The following is a 20,168-nucleotide window of genomic DNA, read 5'->3' on the forward strand; positions in this document are numbered from 1 at the left end:
TATCATACCTTTTCTGTTATATCCTTTTTTGTTTTTGCAACATATATGGCCAAAAATTGTTGAAAACACTTGTACTCAAATTAAATCTAAACAAAACTACTCGGATAAAAAATTGAAACTGATTTGCTGGGGCAATATTTTGATATTCTAGAAATAGATTTGCTGTTAATATAAGGTATAATTTTTGTCACAACGGAGAAGAGATTTTTGTAATATTTCTTAAACTATAATCTAATAGCAAATGATTGTTATCAACAGAATATAATTTTTAGATTCTACTCTCATGGCCAGTTCCGTCAATAATGATGCCACCACTCCTGTCTTCACTACCACTTCTACTACTACCCAAGTTGCCACTCGTACTACTACTACCACCCCTACTACTACCACTACTACTACTACTACCACTACTCCTACTACCACCCCTACTACTACCACTCCTACTACTACCACTACTCCTACTACCACCCCTAGTACTACCACCACCCCTACGACTACCGCCACCTTTACCACTACCACAACCCCTACTACTACCACCACCCCTACTGCTATTAACACCCCTACCACCACCATCCCTATGACTACCACCACCCCTACTCTTACCACTACTACTACTCGCACTACTACTTCCTATACTATAGCTTCCACCCGGTAAGTTAAATAATATTTGTATGAAGTCACTAATGCATTTGAGTCATTTTTGAGAAAAGTTGATCAAGCTTTAGACAATTTGAATTTATCAGATCATTCAACTGAAAGTTTTGCACTACACTCCTAATCATCCAATTAATATCTATGATAGGTAGAACACATTCTCTAATCATCCAATTAGTACCTATGATAGGTAGAACACATCCTCAGACTATAACGAGTAAATTTTTATTTTTTGAAAGTGCTTCCGATGATGACAGGGAAGCTACTATCTCTTTTACTTACCAGAACATGAGGGAATGTACAGGATTGCGTGTACAATATCATCCAACTGCAGCCAATGGTAGGTGTCGCCTATCTCAAACTTCATTATGAATATTTAAATTCTTGTAAAATATAACTTAACTTTGACTAAAAGTTTGTGAGAATTCCGCAGTTTCTTTGAAAAATTTATTGCGGCTGATGTCAAACTGATGCCAACAATAAAAATTATTGTTTATACCAAAATGAAATTTACACAAATTTTTGAGCAAAACTAATGTTATCTTCTATAAACAATTTAAACAAATTCTTTGTTTTACATCTTCCATTTTACACCAACCATCATTATCAAACTGTTATTAATATATTTTGTTAGTATCTTGGCAGTATTCTAATAGCATAATAATATTATTTTATAATAAAACAATGGTAATGAAATATATATAGTTTGAAATATAATGTGATATCCACGCAATAGTATATTTTTATTATATGCTTATACAATGAAAATAGTTCCAGTTGTTATATAAATATAATAATATATTAGTATCCTATATACTAAAAATTAATAATAGTAAAATCCTAATAGCATTTGGGCATTCCAGTGCGTCGTAGAAGATTGTCAGGCTTGCCCATAAAACACAGAGAATAAGCGTGTGCGCAATTATTCTGAAGAACTGCTAGGGGAGTAGTAGTGTTTTATTTGCAATTAAGTTTTGTCAATACTAATCCTGAAATATCCTGGCAAGCAAAATATCTCAAACAAAAAACTGTCAAAAATTATTGAAAAGTACTAATTCTCTCTGATAAAGTCTACTTAAATTTGTGTAATTTCATCTTCAAATGTCAATAAACCAGTTCAAAACCGTCCGTCTTATGTTCAGTCTGGACTAAATATTACATGGAATACAAATGCTGTAAAAAAGTGCAACTTATACTGTGGCCCTCTAAAAAAATTGAAGTAGATTATTCTGTATCAACTTTGATAGATTGGTTAAAAATACTCAAGGATTCTTTTGATTAATATTTTTAAAGATTTACTGCGTAGGTGCAATCTCTCAAAAATCAATTGTGGTGTCAGTTTAGCTCAGTAGAGCAAAGACTGCATACTTTTAAAAGAAGTTTCGCACAAATATTGGATCTGTGATTTTGGCTAGACACACCTGAGTCTAGTAGCAAGGAAACCTCGACCACTGAAAACATGTTTAGCTTCAGAAAGCATTTGAAAGTCAGATATCATTCTTGTCACCAGTAGTGGCCTTTTTGAGACTTGAAACCCCCACCCTTTGCACAGCAGCTAAAGCATTCTAGACTACTTGGCACATGGCACGCTGCCAGGCCAAACAGCAGCAAAAACACTGACAGTCAACTCTGGAGCATAATAAAAACAGAGTGCCTCAAATTGCTACCTGTTTAATTTAAATTTTCAATTGAAATCACCTAACAAAAACTTTAGTATTCCCTTTCAAGCTTCAGTAGGTAACCTTAGCGTAAACATGATTTGAATCTCTGCAATATGCTATTTCAACGAGCTATTTAACTACCACATCTGGCAAAATAGTGGATTAACTGCATTAAAATAAGCATTAATCATTAGAAATGACAAATCTTGCAAAAAATGCTAAACCACAGCTTATGTTTTAGTAAAAACAAATTTGATCAGAAAAGTATTTTTCCCTTTTGCAAGTTTGCAAAACTAAATAAAGATAAAGAATCCAACAACAAAGAATAAATAGTTGCGCTGGAGAATCAGCCTGAAATATAATTTGTTATATTGTCTTTATAAGCTGCTTTTGTTAAATTATTGAAGGTAATTGTTTTCATCTGATCGGTTGAAGCCATTAAAAAGAGTAGGAAAAATATTGCAATCTAAGGAAATTAAATCTCAGTTTTCAATGTGGCACATTAGTTTCGGGCGCCAATCTGCATTTGCGTAGCAAAGTAATTGTACATATAGTTGTTCCCTCTGCTCTATCAGCACATCTGATGATGCTGTGCAGTATGCTAGACTGCTAGCTGCAGCTGGCAGTGTAACATGATGTAAAGCATTATTAAAGCAGCAAGGATACTAATAAACATATAATCATACACCCCCTAAAAATACTCCGTCAGAACATATATTATCGCTCAAAATTGTTTTAACTATTTTACCGCTGTGTTGAACCAATAATTTATGCTACTATGATGTCATTCACTAATACAGTGTAGTTCTTTTGCAACCATAAAAATTATTACATTTCTTTTCTTTCTATTTACAAAAAAACGTGACCTTTTTATACAACTGGTTTTCTTGTAAGGGTTCATATTTCGTATCAATTGTTGAGCTTAAACATGTACATGTGTAACATAAATTTTTAGCATTTGTGAACACTCTCTACTGTTTACTTCAAAATTTTTTAGCTTTTACTTATTAGATTGATTTAACAAATGGGCTGGTTTTTGACAGAATGCACCATGACAAAAATAAAAACTGGTTGTTGGTATAATGCTTGAAGGAAAAGTAGAGTCAGTATCCCAGCAAGTAACAGTCTTCTAGCTATCAATCACTCCCAATCATTACCTACTACCACTAGTAGTTGCTAAAGCTTGGGTAGCGTGACAAAAGTTATAAATAGATATAGATACATTATATATATATATATTATGTAAGTTTCATTACTATTATATTATTGTGAAATAATATTATTGTATTACTACTGAATGCTTGTTCTCGCAAAGGTTATAAAAATTGGCTTATAAACAGTGACAGCTTTTGTAGTTGCTTGCCAATGACCATTAACTTGGCACATTGCCAATAGCTAAATTGAGTAAGCAAGCAACTTACTAATAACTTACTAGCTTACTTACTATTATATTATTATAAAATAGTATTATTATGCTATTAGAATAATGTCAAATTACTATTATTACTAGCAGTTTGATAAGAATGGTTGTTGTAAAATGGAACATGTAAAACAAAAGGTTAGTTTAAATTGTTGATAGTAGATAACATGAACTTCGCCCAGAACTTGCACAATGTTTGTTACTACAGATGACAGTGGGTAATATATATATATAACATAAATATATTAATTACTCCTAAGCATTACCCAGTACCATTGGTAGTTGGTGAAACTTGGGTAGCGTGACAAACTTTGTATAAATTTATATATATATATGTATTATATACATGTAAATTTCGTTACCATTATATTATTGTGAAATAAAATTATTATACTACTAAATGAATGCCTAGTGCTGCACAATTCTTAGAAATCAGTTTATAAACAGTGACAGGTAATGTATTTGCCTGCTAGTTATTATTTGAGTAAGCTAACTTGAGTAAGCTAGTAACTTAATAATAACTTATTAACTCACTTACCATTATATTATTATTATATTATTGTGAAATAATATTATTATGCTATTAAGGTACTGTAAAAATACTAATATTACAAGCTGTTTGATAATGATGGTTGTTATAAACAGAAACGTAAAACAAAAGGTTGGTATAGATTATTGAAAGTGGATAACATGAATTTTGGCCTAAACTCGTGTAATATTTCTTACTGCCGATGATAGTAGGTAAAGCTTAAAAGTTGTCTAGTGGTTTAGAATGCCTGATTTGCAAAAAAAAAAGTTGGGGTTCAGTTTCCAACAAGGGCCACTGTTGAGAAACAAAATGTCAACAAACCATAAGTTGCTCTCTGTAACTGGGTTTGTCTCCAGATGTCAAGGCTTCTTTGCCACTAGACATGCTCAACCAAAACCATAAGGTCATTGTTTGTGCAAGAGGGTTCTCGAACACGCACGCACGCACACACACATGCAAACACAGCTTTTGCAGTCTCTACAGACATTATAATCATTTTTTGAGTATCACTTCATGGTTGTTGCTTCATTTGATAAAATATAAAACATTTTGTGTAGGTTCATTTTTGTTAATTGAACTGCTGCCTGGGTAAGCAATGTTTGCCATGTACTTTGCAAAGATTTCTCATGATGTTTTGTTAAAATGTTTGTAAGATAGATTGATTCCCAAAACACACTTCATATTGAAAAACAAAAGTTGCCTTTCCAAACATTTTCCTGTCTCGTGCAAAAGCAATACTAGTTGGAATTTTTTTTAACACAACCATTTTCTTTTGCTTGTGTCAAACCACCAAGGTATTGTTGATAAGGTACTTCAACCGCTGAACAAAAACTGTTTTACTTTTGTGCGACGTGAACACTTGAAATATTTCTTGCTATCAAAAGTACACCCCGATCAAACTAATAGCATTAAAAAATAGAAAAGACTATTTAAGAGTAAAAACACTTAAGTCAGCTGATGCAGTAAGTGGTAACAGCCATAGACATAGAGAATAGGCTTATCACTTTTGTGTTTCTAGAAAAATCCATCCCAAGAGTTTACATTGTCTTCCAGCAGTACTACGGCGTATGTGCACCGCGGTCTTTTACATTGGCTATACATTCGGAAATAATGTCCTGGAATAATGAAGGTAAGTGATTTGTTATCTCATTAATTTAATAGTTTTAAAACTGTAAATAGTTTGTAAAAAACTAATATTATTGTATTTTAGCATTAAAAAATTATATACATATATAAATTTCATTGTTTATTATTCGGTCCAATGATTTTTTATTGTCGATGTGTGTGATTAAAACCTAGGAACAAAAAAAATCTTCAACACACATGAATTGAACTTGTGAAGGTTTACAAACACACTCCTAATCACAAGGCTAAGCCATTTTTGTCTTATTTTGCTCATTTGTAGTATCCTTATTTTGTCTAACACTAAATGTGTACGTTTTATTAAAATTAATACAACATTTTACATTTGTTCTTATTTTGAAATCATTTTTAAAAGCTTTTCGAAACCCACAGTTTATTGTTCTTTATTTGTAACTTCTGTAAGTGATGTAGATGTTTGGTATTCGGCAGTTGATGTAACTTTATAACATCACTTATTTGTAATTGTGATGTTTCAACTTCAGCTCTCTTGTAACTGCGCTACATAAGGGCACAGTTGCGATCTTCAATGTCCAATTAATGCAAAGGGCATTTGCTAAAAAGGGTGAAACTAAAAAATTTTGGCACAGACATTTTCAAATAGGAATTACCTCTACGTTATTTTTTGGTTCAATCAGACAAAATACCTTCATGTGCTTCATTGACGTACTCTATTCTGATATCTCATTTTTATGTGAGTATCAACTATCAAGAGGTACCGGTACATTTGTATTCGCAATTTTGAAGAATAGCTTCTGCAGCAACAGCAAAATGTTTTAAACCTACACACATTTGTATGTAATATTTGTTATTATTAATTCAGCTTATTGAAAATTTTTATTTTTTTTTTGAGTTTGTATTAATTTTATTATTACCGAATCATTGTTTATTGTTTTTGTAGCAAAACAGACTTAATTTAGCTGTTACATGCTACCTATTTCACACTTGCATTTAAACCTTTTTATAATTGTTTTATTTTTTTTAACTTCTTTGATCTTCACAAAACATTTTCTTTATAATATAAAGTTTGACAGTTAAAATTGCTTGAAAAAGTTTGAAAACTTTTTCAGTTGTTTTTATTTTTTCTCCTAATTTATTTCAACTACACAAAACACCTATCTCATGATATGAAGTTTGAAAGACTGATTGGAAAATGTTGTTATAGGTTACATTCAAACAAGCTTTTGGCCCAGAGACTTTTTCTAATATATATATATATATATATATATATATATATATATATATATATATATATATATATATATATATTTATATATATATATATATAATATATATATATGTATATATATATATATGTTAGTTTATATATAGATTTTAGTTTTGTTTAACATGGTATTAGTGCTTCAAAAAGCTTTGAAAAAAAAATTTGCAAGTTTGGGCCAAAGGTTATGCTTAGTGCGAAAACTGTTACAATTTTTGGCAAAGCAAAACTTTTATGCGTTTCATTTAACACAAATGCACGGTGTAAAAGTTTGGCTCTCCCAAAAAATTGTTTGGAGGCTTGTATCGACTAGTTCAACAGTTCAGAAAAAGAGTTGAGGCCAGTAGATATTGTGGAAGGTATTGGAAAACTACAAGATGTTGGAAAGCAAAAATCAGAACGCAGCTGTCCGAGGAAACAAAGGATTTATTTTTGTTTTAGAAACGCTAATTTTTGGTTCTGTGTGTAATATAAGTATGGTTCGTTCATGTCACTTGTTTATGGATATATTTTTGTATCATTTGATAGATTATCATCATACAACTTATAAATTCACAGATTTATAGCATGTTATTTAATGACATCCTTGCGGCTTTCTTAACACAGCTTACAATGGATCAATGCCTGTAACTTCACATCTACTACACATAAAAAGCTAGTGTTGGCTGCAAACTGTAGCAAACATATCAATGAGCGCAATGAGCTTTTATGCCACATTGATAATAGACAGACATAAAATAAAAATATGTCTTCAACTTTAGAATGAAATTAAAATTAAAATTGCCAACAAACTTAAACAAAAAACAGCAGGCCATCATATCATTGCAGGTCAATCGCAAGCAATAAATAATCACTGGTAGATATACATTATTTCTCAGTTTGTCTATGCACATTTATTAAGAGATCTTTGACAAGTTGGAAATAAGTTAGCAGATTTATTGAATCCAAAAGGTTTCATACTGTTCCACCGGAAGAAAAGCGCAGAATATAGGTGACATTCGCTTTGTCCGTAATAGGGCTAAATTTATCTTCCGAAAATTCTGGCGAACCGTTTGAAAAATACGTCAATAGCCTTTTTTTAAAAGCCACTTCCAATTGACAGCCACTATAGAAAAAAGGTTGAAAAATAGAGCGCCATGACGTTCAATTAGAGGTTTTATGGCACATCTTAGTAAATAATTAGATAGTACTTAGATATTAGGATGAGACTTTCTTAGTTATCTACCGTCAGTTTCATGCTTGCGCAGTCATCATGTTGTAGATCTATCTCAGCGATAAGATTTCAACAGAAATATCTACTCTTTCTCAATTTCTGAAAGGTATTTGATTGTAGTAATGTAAATTAACATATCTCTTTAGAAGTTTAAATGTTTTAGTTACAATGTTTCAGGAAAGTATTTCTATCTTGCCCTTGACTTCTCAACATTGATGTCTGGATACTGTATTGCATACAGAATAACTAAATGTGGAGGTGATGTGAAACATTGCATAGCCTTGAACAATCAAACTCAATATTACCAGGTTCCACTCGATATTAACCACTGCACTGGTAAGTATAGCTTCATGGAATCAAATTGAATACAGGAAATGATTTGAACAACATTCTGCAATTTACTGTTTTCATGTGATTATTGCTGAATGTAAAATCAATATTAAACCATATTTTTATTGATCATTTATCAATCTATTATTTCCATTACAGTTATTTTAAAAGTGTATGAAAATGTTGTAATGCAGTTAATAAAATGAAGAATACCAAAAATTGATTCGCTTACCAAAAATAGAAAAGCGCTTTCCCACAGAGCATTAAATAACAATATAAAACTTTTATGGTAACTAACTAGGTCAAACATTTTTAATAGGTCAGGAAAGGGTGTTGTTTAATGTTTCTTACAATAAATTTTATAAAAATTATGAAAAAATATTCTAACTTTGTAGAACAATATTGTGCATATTATTATGATTAATAAAAATTATTTTCGATGCTCAAGTTTATGTTTTTATTCATTAAGGTTTTTTAATGTGTACTCAAATTAACTCTAACTCAAACATAGAAAAACTCCATAATTTGAAGAAATTCTATTAAACAGGAAAATAAATAATTAAAATTTTCAAGTTTGCAAGGCAACTAAAATTAAATGCTTAGACATTTTTTAATAAAAGTTAACAGAAAATTTTGTGAAACATTTAGAGAACACTGAGTTGCTAAAACCAAATTTGAAAAAAATTGGTTGAAACTTTTTTCATTCCTGCCTTCCACAAAAAGACAAAACTTGTACTATCAATGGAACATGTGCCATGAGTTTGTCTTTCAGATGCATGAGTACTACAACAAGTCTAAAGCACCTGCTAAAATTGAAATTTGAAAAGCTTATCTAACATAATGTTATTATACAATTAACGTAATTAGTAAAAGATTCATTAGAGATTTTAATGCTTTGTTTTGTGATTTAATTATTTTTTCAAATAATTTTTAATTCAATTTTATTGGTAATTCAATTTAATTACTAATAACTTATTAATTAAATGCTTAATTGACTTTAAACATGGATTTATTTGCCAATTCAATTACTAATGCATGTTCACAAGCCTAAAATTACTTAGTTTAAATTATTAGTGCAATCGTAAGCTACTAATTAGCTAATAATTGAATTTAATTGCCATCAATTTCTGTTATCACTCAACCATGTTGGTAATACATGTTGCTAACTTAGAGACAAATATCAATTTAGTAGCAGTAAAGATAAAATATTAATTTTTGTAACTATTACATCTACTTCCAACAGATAATTATATTTTTTTTAGCAACCAGAACAGTTTCTACCACCATGAGATCAACAATTATCACGAAGGCAGCAACCGGCGGGTCAAGGTTGAAGCCTTCAAAAAAGAAGCTCGATGACTCAAGTAAGATGTGTTCTAATTTTAATGAAGCAAGACTATAAATAGCTCAACTTACATGCAATATAATAGTTTGCTGATTGGTGGAGTTGTTGTGGTGTAATAGTTATCGCTCCATACTGTGAAGTGAGAGATCACTAGTTCAGTCCTTGTTTCAGGTTGCCAAAAAGGTTATCCCGCTTTTAAATCTCTACGTGTTGGCACTGTTGGCAATACCTACAGTACTGACATATGTTATTTTCATTTGAAAAGCATCTCTATGTTCAGGCAACAACATTTCAACCTATGAACAATATTACGAATGATAAACTTTTTGATAGTATTCTAGTACTTTTGAAAGGTTAGCTAAACCAGATAAGTTTGGTAATCTATCCTTTGTTTTGTAAATAACTTTTTGAGTTTACAATAAAACGTTTGTTTAGGATCTATTTAAGTTCAAACTAATTGGAATCGATATATTTCTTAATTACAAAATATTAGTTTATAAGCTTTAGAGTTGCTGTGATGTAATGGCTAGTCAGTGGTTCAATGCTAACTGTCAGAAATTTCCCCAAGTACTAAATCATGTCAGTGCCCCATTTTTGCGAAAAAAGGCTTTTGCCTAACAAAAATTTTGCTCCATTTCTAAAATAATAGTATTAAAATTGAAAAATGGTAAAATTTGTGGTAGAACTCTGGCAAGTTAGAATTATTTGCTAAATTGATTTTGTAACAATACATTACTATATGTTTGAAAGGGAAAAACTAGTCACTTACCGCTAATTTTTTTTAAATTTTGCAATTGATCAAGTATAATTAAACGAACCTTTACCTTGAATACATGATTAATAATTCAATGAGAAAGTAGTATTCAGAAAACTTCATTTACTAAATAATACATTTACTACAAAATGACAAAAATGTTTGCATCTTTTCCTCAAATTACTAAATGTTCAAATGTAATCAAATGATTATATGAGCTTCAAACTAACATAAAAGAAGAGCAAAGCTTCTGTAGTGTAGTGATCAGCACTCTGTACTCTGTACTAGAAATTGACAAGTCAGTCGTGTGATCCAAGTTGCAGGATGTTTGGAAGGGTGTTTAATGCTAAGTTTTTTTTGCTATGTTTAACATTTTGGCCAACCAGACAAGTTAGTCAATCAAATTTTCAGTGTGTAACCAAATCTTCGAAAGAAATTGGTTTCTCAATCATACAGATCAGTTTAAATATTGAAGTTCAAATTAGTTTATTTAACAATATTCTTAGACAGTCTGCCAGCTGCTGTTTTTTGGTTTACATATCACAGTATATGAGCTATAATTGAATGATGCCTGATTTTAAATATTTGATTACCGGTTTGATAAAAATTTAGAATTCAGAAAACAACAACAAGAATTTTGTTTACTACCAAACAATTTTCCTTTTTAAATATTCTTCTCTGATTATTAACCTTTGCTTAATGGTATGATTCAATAAACTTTAAACTAACATGAAAGAACATTTTGTATACTTCACATGTTTCTCAAAACTGACAGTTTATCTTAATGAAGTTTTTTAAAAAGTATAGTTTTTGGGTTGTTTTTGAACTAGTCCAGAGTAGAGTTATATAAAATTTGCAGTTTATTTTTAACTAAAGATTCTTGTCCAATGAAAGCTGACCGGCCAATAAAAGCAAATCAATTTGAATTATAAAAGGTCAGCTAAAACTGTTTCTTGTCTTTGTAGCATTGGCGACTTTGATATCTCTCTCAATTGTTGGATTGGTAGTCCTATTTATTGGAATAACCTGTTCAGTTGTACTAAATAAATGGATGAAAAAACAGAGACGAGCACGTCAACGTATTATATACAGGTAAATAAATATATATATAATATATATCCATAGTAACCTGATCAATGTGACATACATATTATATATATGTCACACACACACAAACAAAAACAGACACACACACACAAAAACAGACACACACACCAAAACACACACATGCACGCACGCGCTCGCACGCACGCACACACAGACGCACACACACGTACATGTGTATATATATACTAGCTGTGCTACTCGGCGTTGCCGGGCAATAGAAAAGACTTTGGACAGAAAATTGATTTGTATTTAACATATAACAACATTTGCCATTCTAACTTTCAAACTACTGTACATATCATGAGAAAAGTGTTTTGTCTTATAGACAATGATAAGTAGTGAGCGTTCCTCGCTACTAGCCTACTCGCTATTAGCCAGTACGTTTAATAATGTGAGCAAACAGCTTCTCATGACTTTATGCTACGACCCGCATCGCACCCAAAGTCGTTAGGTATTTGCTCTCATATAATGACTTATATTGGCAAGCTAGCAATTCAATTTCTGTTGTCTAGTGAGTAGAGTGTGCGACTGGAACATGGCAGATTCTGATATTGAATCTTATTCGGTACAGAATCTTTATTCCAAGATATTAAGATCTATAGCCGGAATGCGTACCAACATACCAACATACCCACAGAGATACTTAGAGAAATATATATATATGTATATTTGTATATACATGTAGGGACCTATATACATTTTATACATGTATATACATTGTGTATATATATATACATATATTTAGTATATACATGTACATATATATGCACTATGTGTATATATTTTAATATACACATTGTATATATGCATTTACATTGTGTAAATATACATGCATATATTTTGTATATATATTATATATCTAGTATATATACTAGATAAACTTCGGGCAAGTTTATTTCTTGAGATACAAGTGATCTTTGAGATATGAGCTAGTGCACAATACTCACTATATGGCCAATCATATGAGATGCAACTTTTGAAGACAACATCACTTGGTCTTCTTGTTTTATCAGTTTAAAAGAGGGTTTTACAAGGTTGACTATAAGTTATGGTTTGAGGAGAAAAGCACGAAACCAGAAACAGATGATAAAATTAGGGTGACAAAATTAAAGTATGTTCACTAAAAACTTGAAAACCATCTTCAAGCGTGTGTTAAAAATTAAAATTTAACTTCAATTGAAGTTAAACTTCAAGTTTCTGTTAAAGTAGGGTCACATATATTTAGTTTACCAAACACATTGCTGTTAAGTTTCTCTCAGACCATGCTATCCACAAGGTTTGCTTTGAAGGTAAAAACTCCATACAGCAGTTTACATGGTCATGTTACATTTTATTGCAGATCATAGCAATCAAATAGGTACTTGTTACTCTGTTAACATAGGTACTAAATTACATAAATTAATGCATGTTTTTCTATTGCAGTATCCTGTTTAGGTGCTTTTTTAAATGTAGTAATTGAGTAATTTGTGTTTAGTTATTTTATATAGAAAATAGTGCTTTGAGATGCAACTAAATTGACATACGAGCTCATTGCCAAAACGCATTAGGTTCATGTGTAAAGGTTTGTCTGTATCAGCACATATTAATTATTATAGTGTTTTCATTATATTTAAATTGATGTTTTTTAATTATTAATAAATAGCCTAAAATGTTTTGGTGAGCTTTTTTGTTAATTAACACTATGAGAGATCATTAGCAACAAAATTACCAAAGAGTAACTTACCATGCAAGTAGCCAAGCTCTTCATATGTTTTATTAGTCAGCTAAAAAATTTATACAACTTAATATAATCTCTTGTTTTGTATTATTTTTTTAGTTATCTAGGCATATCAATTACATATTATATCAATTTATTTGAAACACTGTGGTTTTACTTTTCTCAGTTTTGAACATACTAATTACATATTATTATTAACATACCTATTTTTAAGTTTCTGTATTCATATTTATTCCTATAAGGGGCCAAAATATGCAGAAGCGGGAACAAATTGAAGAGATAAAATCTATCATCTTGGTTTTATTAATCTAAATGTCTGTTGTTACCATCTCTATAACCACATAACTTAACGCCTGTTGTTAACATCTATATAACCACATAACTTAACACCTGTTGTTAACATATATATAACCACATAACTTAACACCTGTTGTTAACATCTATATAACCACATAACTTAACACCTGTTGTTAACATCTATATAACCACATAACTTAACACCTGTTGTTAACATATATATAACTACATAACTTAACACCTGTTGTTAACATCTATATAACCACATAACTTAACACATGTTGTTACCATCTCTATAACCACATAACTTAACACATGTTGTTACCATCTCTATAACCACATAACTTAACGCCTGTTGTTACCATCTCTATAACCACATAACTTAACACATGTTGTTACCATCTCTATAACCACATAACTTAACGCCTGTTGTTAACTATGCAACCATACAACTCAACGCCTTCCGTTAGCATCTCTATAACATAGTTTTATTACAAGAAAATTGGCATTAAAATATTTTTGAATTAGAAATAATATTTTTCAATCAAGTTAAGAATAACTTGAACATTTTTTGGCAAGCTGGACAAAAGTCAGTGAACGCTGATTATATTAAAACAAATATACTTAAACAGATCTGAACATTTTTAAAAGTTTTTTGTTTTTTCATATAACAACTTATACAAACAACAACTCATATAAACAGTCAAAACATATATTTTATTGTTTCAGCGACATAAAGTAACTATCCATAAAAATATAAGTAAATAACGACGAAGTTAGATAAGTTGACAATATAAAAGAACAGATTTCTGTTTTGAATAATTTTGAAATATTTTTAAATGATTAATCAGTCAGACTGCATTTTAATACTCAATTTAAAAAAGTTTTTTGTTATTTTGGATTAAAGAATTTCAAAACATATTCTTCGATAGAGTTCAGCTATGGTATACCGAAACAGAACAGATTCTACAAATTAGTTCTTATTTGTTCAGCCAGACTTTTTTCATCTGCTGAAGTCTTATGTAATCAGTAACTATGTTGATATTTACAATGCAAAGTTATGTCTATTGTGAATATATGTTTTAAATAAATATTGTAGAGAGAATCGTGCTCTTGCTGCTGAACCTGCTTCACGCAGAGAAACTCGGCAAACTGGATGTAGAATCTTTGTCCCTGGCAGTCCTGAAAATGACTCAACACCCCCCAGTTATAGCTCCTTATCTCCGTGGCTCGAGCGACTTAGACATAATCAAACTGTTGACAGCTCTCACCGCAATGAGAATACAAATGTTTCCCAAGTGGACACGGCTCCGTCTGCTCCTTCTTTTGACTTGCTTGACGTAGAGGACCCTGAGCTTATGAGCCATATAAGCACAAGCAACAATATCCGAAATGAGAATAATGTTACAAGAAATTATTACAGCCAACAACAAAGATGGACAACACAACCACAAAATCTTCCGCCCTCATACAATTCAGAAATGCTCGTATTATATCCGGCGCAAAGTTTGCCAAACTATCCACCGCCACAATATGGTCGTTATATCCGAAATGAGAATAATGTTACAAGAAACTACAGGAATTACAGACAACAAATTTGCTTCATTTAAACGTTTTTGATAATACAAATTAATGGTTTATAATTGGTAAGTTTTATTTTATTCATTTTAGCGATCAACATAAACTTGATGCAAAGTCATTAAAAGGGCAAGAAACTAAACTTTCAAGAGAGCATCATCATGAATTGTATCTACCAGCCTTAGGATAAAAGAACAATAAAATGAATGAAGCAGACAATAGAACCAGGTTTGACTTTTTTGTTTTAGCAAATGAAACTCGTCATGTTAATTTAACTATAGAGAGCAATTTTAAATACTTGAAGTTATAGGTTACGTACCTTCTATACTTCTAGGTAACTTATGAACTAAAACTATAAAAAAACAGTTTATGCTTGTGAATCGACGCAATAAACTCTGTCAAAACTTATATTTAGAATACAAACGTTCATTGAAGAAGAACATTACACACTTTAAAAATATTTTTTTTCGTAATAAGTTCAAATGGGAACAGGATAGTCAAATGACTACAATGAACAAATCTCTACAATCATAAGAATCGTGTTCATCTATCTGTCTATCTGGAGCTTGTGCTAGAAGTTGGTAAGAAAGATTGCATCTTGCAAAATACAAGCTCATCTTAAGTGATAACTACATTTAAACGAATAGTCTACGCAAAGATAATATATGAATTGGATGAGAAATATAACTTTTCAGCTTTGCTTGTTCAGCATAAAACATCTCAAAATTTATTTCAGTGAATCCTATTTACGTACAGATTGTCTATATCCAAAATAAGTAAAATTACATATTTAGAACTTCAAACAATTTAGTTATTTTGTGAACCATAAGAGTTTTGAGAATATAGTTTGTACACCACTCTAAAAGGTGCTGTTTCAATAATTCTTGTTTAGCTTCTAGGACAAACAAAAACCCTTTAGAAACTATCATCATTTTGAATAAATTGGTCACCAGAAAAGATAAACAAAGAAATTTTGTCCTTCACCACACTAACTAGTAGAAATTCATGCAAAAGCAGAGGAAAAGATAATTTCTTTTAAAATCTGTTGAAAAAAAATCGTTGCTTAATAAGCTATCATTTAAATGTTTTGTTTGAAATGCGTAAGGGTAATTCTTGTTAGCTTGTAAACCTAGCTAGCTTATGAACCTTGCTAGCTTATGAACCTTGTTAGCTTATTAACCTTGTGAGCATATGAACCTTGCTAGTTTATTAACCTTTCTAGCTTATATGACTATTATTCTGCACATATATATATATATATATATATATATATATATATATATATATATATATATATATATATATATATATATATCTATATATAATAGAATATTATAAATAATAATAAATAAAAAATTATAAACATAAATAATATATATATAGAATAAATATAAGCTACTTTCAAGATAAATCAGATGCTATGTGAAAAGTGAAGTAGTTAGAATTCAAATGTTTTACTCTAAAGTGAAATATTGGAATTTTTAAATTTCTCCTCCTGCTCGAGTTTTCCAAGTAGACGGTATCTGGTGCTTGTCTGTTAACAGGGGTTTCAAGTTTACTGAAGTCTGTCGAGCACCCGAAAGATTTACTATTAAATAACATATTAATGATATTATTAGAGTGTAACTAACAAGAAATAATTAATTCCTAACTTGCAAAACTTATCTACCATCTACCTGACTGGGCTGTGCGCTATGTATATTAATTGATGATATTGTAAAGGGAACGGCCAGTTCCCTTTGCCTTCCACAAAGCAGTCAAACAACAACACTGAGTGTTAAGTGGCAGTGATATATATATTTAGCACATAATTATATATATGTATATATGTTTGTTTACTATATACTATAATTACTATATACTTATTATAATTATTATATATACTATATTACGTATATTTATTTACGTATAATTTTATATTACTAAATAAATATATAAATATACATACATAACAAGTGAAGAGCATGCATGCGGAGAGCGTGTGCCGTATGAATCTGACTTTAGAACGATATCTTCTCCCTTTTATATTTTTAGTCATAGGTTAGGCTCCACCCTGTTCTTCTGTCCTTTTATGTGGCATCCTATGGGCCTTCGATCTTCTCTCTTAGTCCCCCAGTCTCTTCTCGGGCCCTCGATTTGCTTTCGATAACCTGGGCTGCTCTTGGTGGCCAGGCCAGTCTCGGTCCTTCTTACGCTTTGTCCTGTGACTGTGGTAGCTAGGAAGATTGTTTTTGTTATGGCCCTGGTCACTACACTCCACTACACTACAATATGCTGCAAACTTTACTCTTTGATTCTTTTTGTTTACTATCACTACGTTTAACATGAAACCTTTAGTAAAAATCTCTTTTTTGCTTCAAAAATACTAAAACACTGATGGCATGCAACTGAAACTTAAAATATAAAAACGAAATAAAAATGTGAAACAATATACTGCTCTATAGCATATTCTGTTGAGCAATTGACATTGAGTAAAACATTTTAGACCTCCGATGGGTTATTTATATTTCTTGATTCAACAAAACCGTCGTAGTGATTGGGATATTTACAATGTTTTCAAAATTTACCTTTTTCTAGTTAATAATTATTATTTCTCATTAAATTGTACTCTCAGGCACAAAATTAGCAATTAATAAAATTGAAAGTAGTGCATTGCCCAGATACAGTATAGTTAGTTTTTGGTCCAATATACTCAATGTAGTTATTTGTTAACACCTGAACTCCTGAGTCATAACTTGAACGAACAAGATTGAAATACTTGATATTCTTATTAGTCATGACTCCAAAGAAGATAAACACATTATTCTAATTAGTTTAACTATTTCTGTCCAGCACGAGATTAAAGTGATAAATTGCTTAACCCATGTCTATAGGTACTCCAGGCTTTTAATCTTGGCTAGCTGAAACTAAGTGAGCATTTGAAATAACCTTCACACGATTGGCATTATTGGTTCGTGTTATAAATGAAGGTCAAAAGCAAAGCTTGTTCAAAGCAAGCTCAAAGCAGAAGTGAAGTACCACAAGATATTATCAGTTTGGTAACAAACTATTGAGACACTGCAGCTGCATCTAAAGAATCACATGATGAATGATATTTTGGGAGTTCAAATACATGCTTGGTTAGGCAGAATTGAATCAAAAACTAGAAATGATAAAATTCAAATGTTTGAGAAACTTTTAAACTGACTAAGTTTTTAGAAATTATTATATAAATAATTAATTATTAATATTAATTTTAATTATACAAACTAAAGTGCTGCTGAGTATAGGTCGCGCTCTTCTGTATATTTTAAAAAGTTTACTTACTGTCATTTCTTACTTCTTCTGGAGGTCACATGGTCACTTTTGGGGGGTCAAATTCATAATTGATATGTCCTGGTACAGAAAACGTTGTGACCAATTGCTCCTGAGAATTGTCACAGGAGAATTTGTGGTTGGGCAACTAGCAATGGTCTTTCTGTAAATCGAGCCACTGACCTACCTATTTTATGCAAGCATACTAACAACTGAACCACAAAATATATAAAACACAAACTTACATCAATTAAAGATACTTAATATCGACTGGACAGTTTCTGACCTCTAGAACTGTGTGTACACTCGTTCTCTTGTCTGCTTATTATTCATTATTTGTGAAGTCAGCACAAGTTAATCATAATCATAACAATGTTCAGCACAAATACTGTACAGTGTTTTTGTGTCATAACTATTCTATTGGACGACTTTAAAAGTCTATAAACTGCCCTTACAAGTATTGCAAATGTACACATTTTATTCAATACATGGTTTTATGTTCTATTGAAAACTATCAACCTTTAAGTATTTTTAAATTTTTAATCTTTAACCAAGATGTCTTAGTTTAATCCCTCAGTAACCCATGTAATATATATGGAACAAAATTCGAGAGTTGTCCAACTTGCAGAGTTTTCCTACCATAACCATACATACAAGTGAAAACTTATACTTCAGCCAGAAATAACACTTTAGTAGCTGCACAATGATACCAAACATATTTAGGTTACAACAAGTCATGTGACATGAGGACTATTGTATTTAATCCTTTGTGAATTCGAAGTAACTATTATTAGTTGAGCGCACAAGAAACCTCAAGCTAGAGGCATCATAATAGGCAGTGTATGAATGATGTAGTGAAAACTAGTGTAATAACATAGAAATGCGATGTTTTCTATATTATAAATTACAAGAGAAAGCTGATGTAAGTTGAAGTGAAACATTAAATACCCCAGTTAATACCAACAGTCTGTGGTGCTGTTGGGTCAATAAGCCAAGCAGATCTGATGAATTAGTTTGGCAAATCATACCAGCAAATCAGGAGCAACTACAGTGTAGTTTATTAGACTTTCTACTGCCAAGCAGGTTAGAGGTTCAACCTCTACCTCTATGTCAAAACCTTCCTGTGCACCAAAATAACATGGAGTTGCAAACCTATTAAGGCTTTCTTTGTCAGCTCATGCACTTATAATTACCTTCAGATGTGTTGGCTGTCTTTATTCCTGACCCAGGATACTTTGAGGCAAGAAAAGCCCTTGGTCAGCAAAATACCAAAGGCTACTTTATTATCCCTAATGGTTAATTTCAAGAATGTGAAGTATCAGTTATGATAGAAGCATCCCATCCTAGTACATATTTGTCAGTTTATTGGCATTTTGTTTCCATTTCACTAAGCATTTCACATTAATTATTTTCATTTCGCTAGTGCCGTAAGTGTTTCACACAGTTGAAGAATAAAAATGTAGGTTCATGATGCAACTTTAACATTTCTAATCAGCTGTCTAAAGCCAAAACTACAAAATTTTTGCTGCTTCAGCATATTCACTCGTTTGTTATCCGAGAAACAAAGTTCTTTACGCTTCCTAACTGTAGCAACATTCATAATACAGTTTAACACTTTACCAGTTTAACAGTTTAAGCAGTTCAACTCTAGCAACACACATGATAAAAAATATTTGTTTTTGGCGTCCATAATAAATTATTTCCTGTTTAGGTGCAAAAACATGACAGAAAAGAATTGACTACAAGTTATTATTGCTTAGCATAAATAAGGCATGTCTCTAACTTTATCTCTGCAAAGTAAGAGCTTTAATGCTGTAACTTTGTAGAGAGATCTAGAGCTCTCTACATTTGTGCTAAATAATTCCTTATCATCTGGCATGTTCTTTCGACACAGTCGAACCAGAAGT

At 31.1% G+C, this 20,168-nt stretch overlaps 2 protein-coding genes across 6 annotated transcripts in view; both read left to right on the forward strand.

Moving 5' to 3' along the window:
• LOC137397043 (uncharacterized) overlaps positions 1 to 20,168 on the forward strand; it is a 237,801-nt gene that overhangs the window by 100,489 nt on the left and 117,144 nt on the right. The window lies entirely within an intron of this gene.
• On the forward strand, positions 284 to 15,178 carry LOC137396621 (uncharacterized). The gene is made up of 7 exons (XM_068082940.1): positions 284 to 651; positions 894 to 994; positions 5,283 to 5,393; positions 8,017 to 8,175; positions 9,432 to 9,533; positions 11,234 to 11,360; positions 14,489 to 15,178. Exons 1-7 carry the CDS (start codon positions 284 to 286, stop codon positions 14,997 to 14,999), a joined length of 1,479 nt encoding a protein of 492 aa, XP_067939041.1. The 3' UTR covers positions 15,000 to 15,178.

Source organism: Watersipora subatra, chromosome 5, assembly GCF_963576615.1.
Source record: "Watersipora subatra chromosome 5, tzWatSuba1.1, whole genome shotgun sequence".
NCBI lineage: Eukaryota > Metazoa > Bryozoa > Gymnolaemata > Cheilostomatida > Watersiporidae > Watersipora > Watersipora subatra.

Bases quoted from the DNA above. Each gene is read 5' to 3' on its own strand.
- LOC137396621 (XM_068082940.1), top strand. From the start codon at position 284: ATGGCCAGTTCCGTCAATAATGATGCCACCACTCCTGTCTTCACTACC. The intron at 652-893 runs GTAAGTTAAATA...ATTTTTTGAAAG, and splicing joins TATACTATAGCTTCCACCCG to TGCTTCCGATGATGACAGGG. The intron at 8,176-9,431 runs GTAAGTATAGCT...TATTTTTTTTAG, and splicing joins CGATATTAACCACTGCACTG to CAACCAGAACAGTTTCTACC.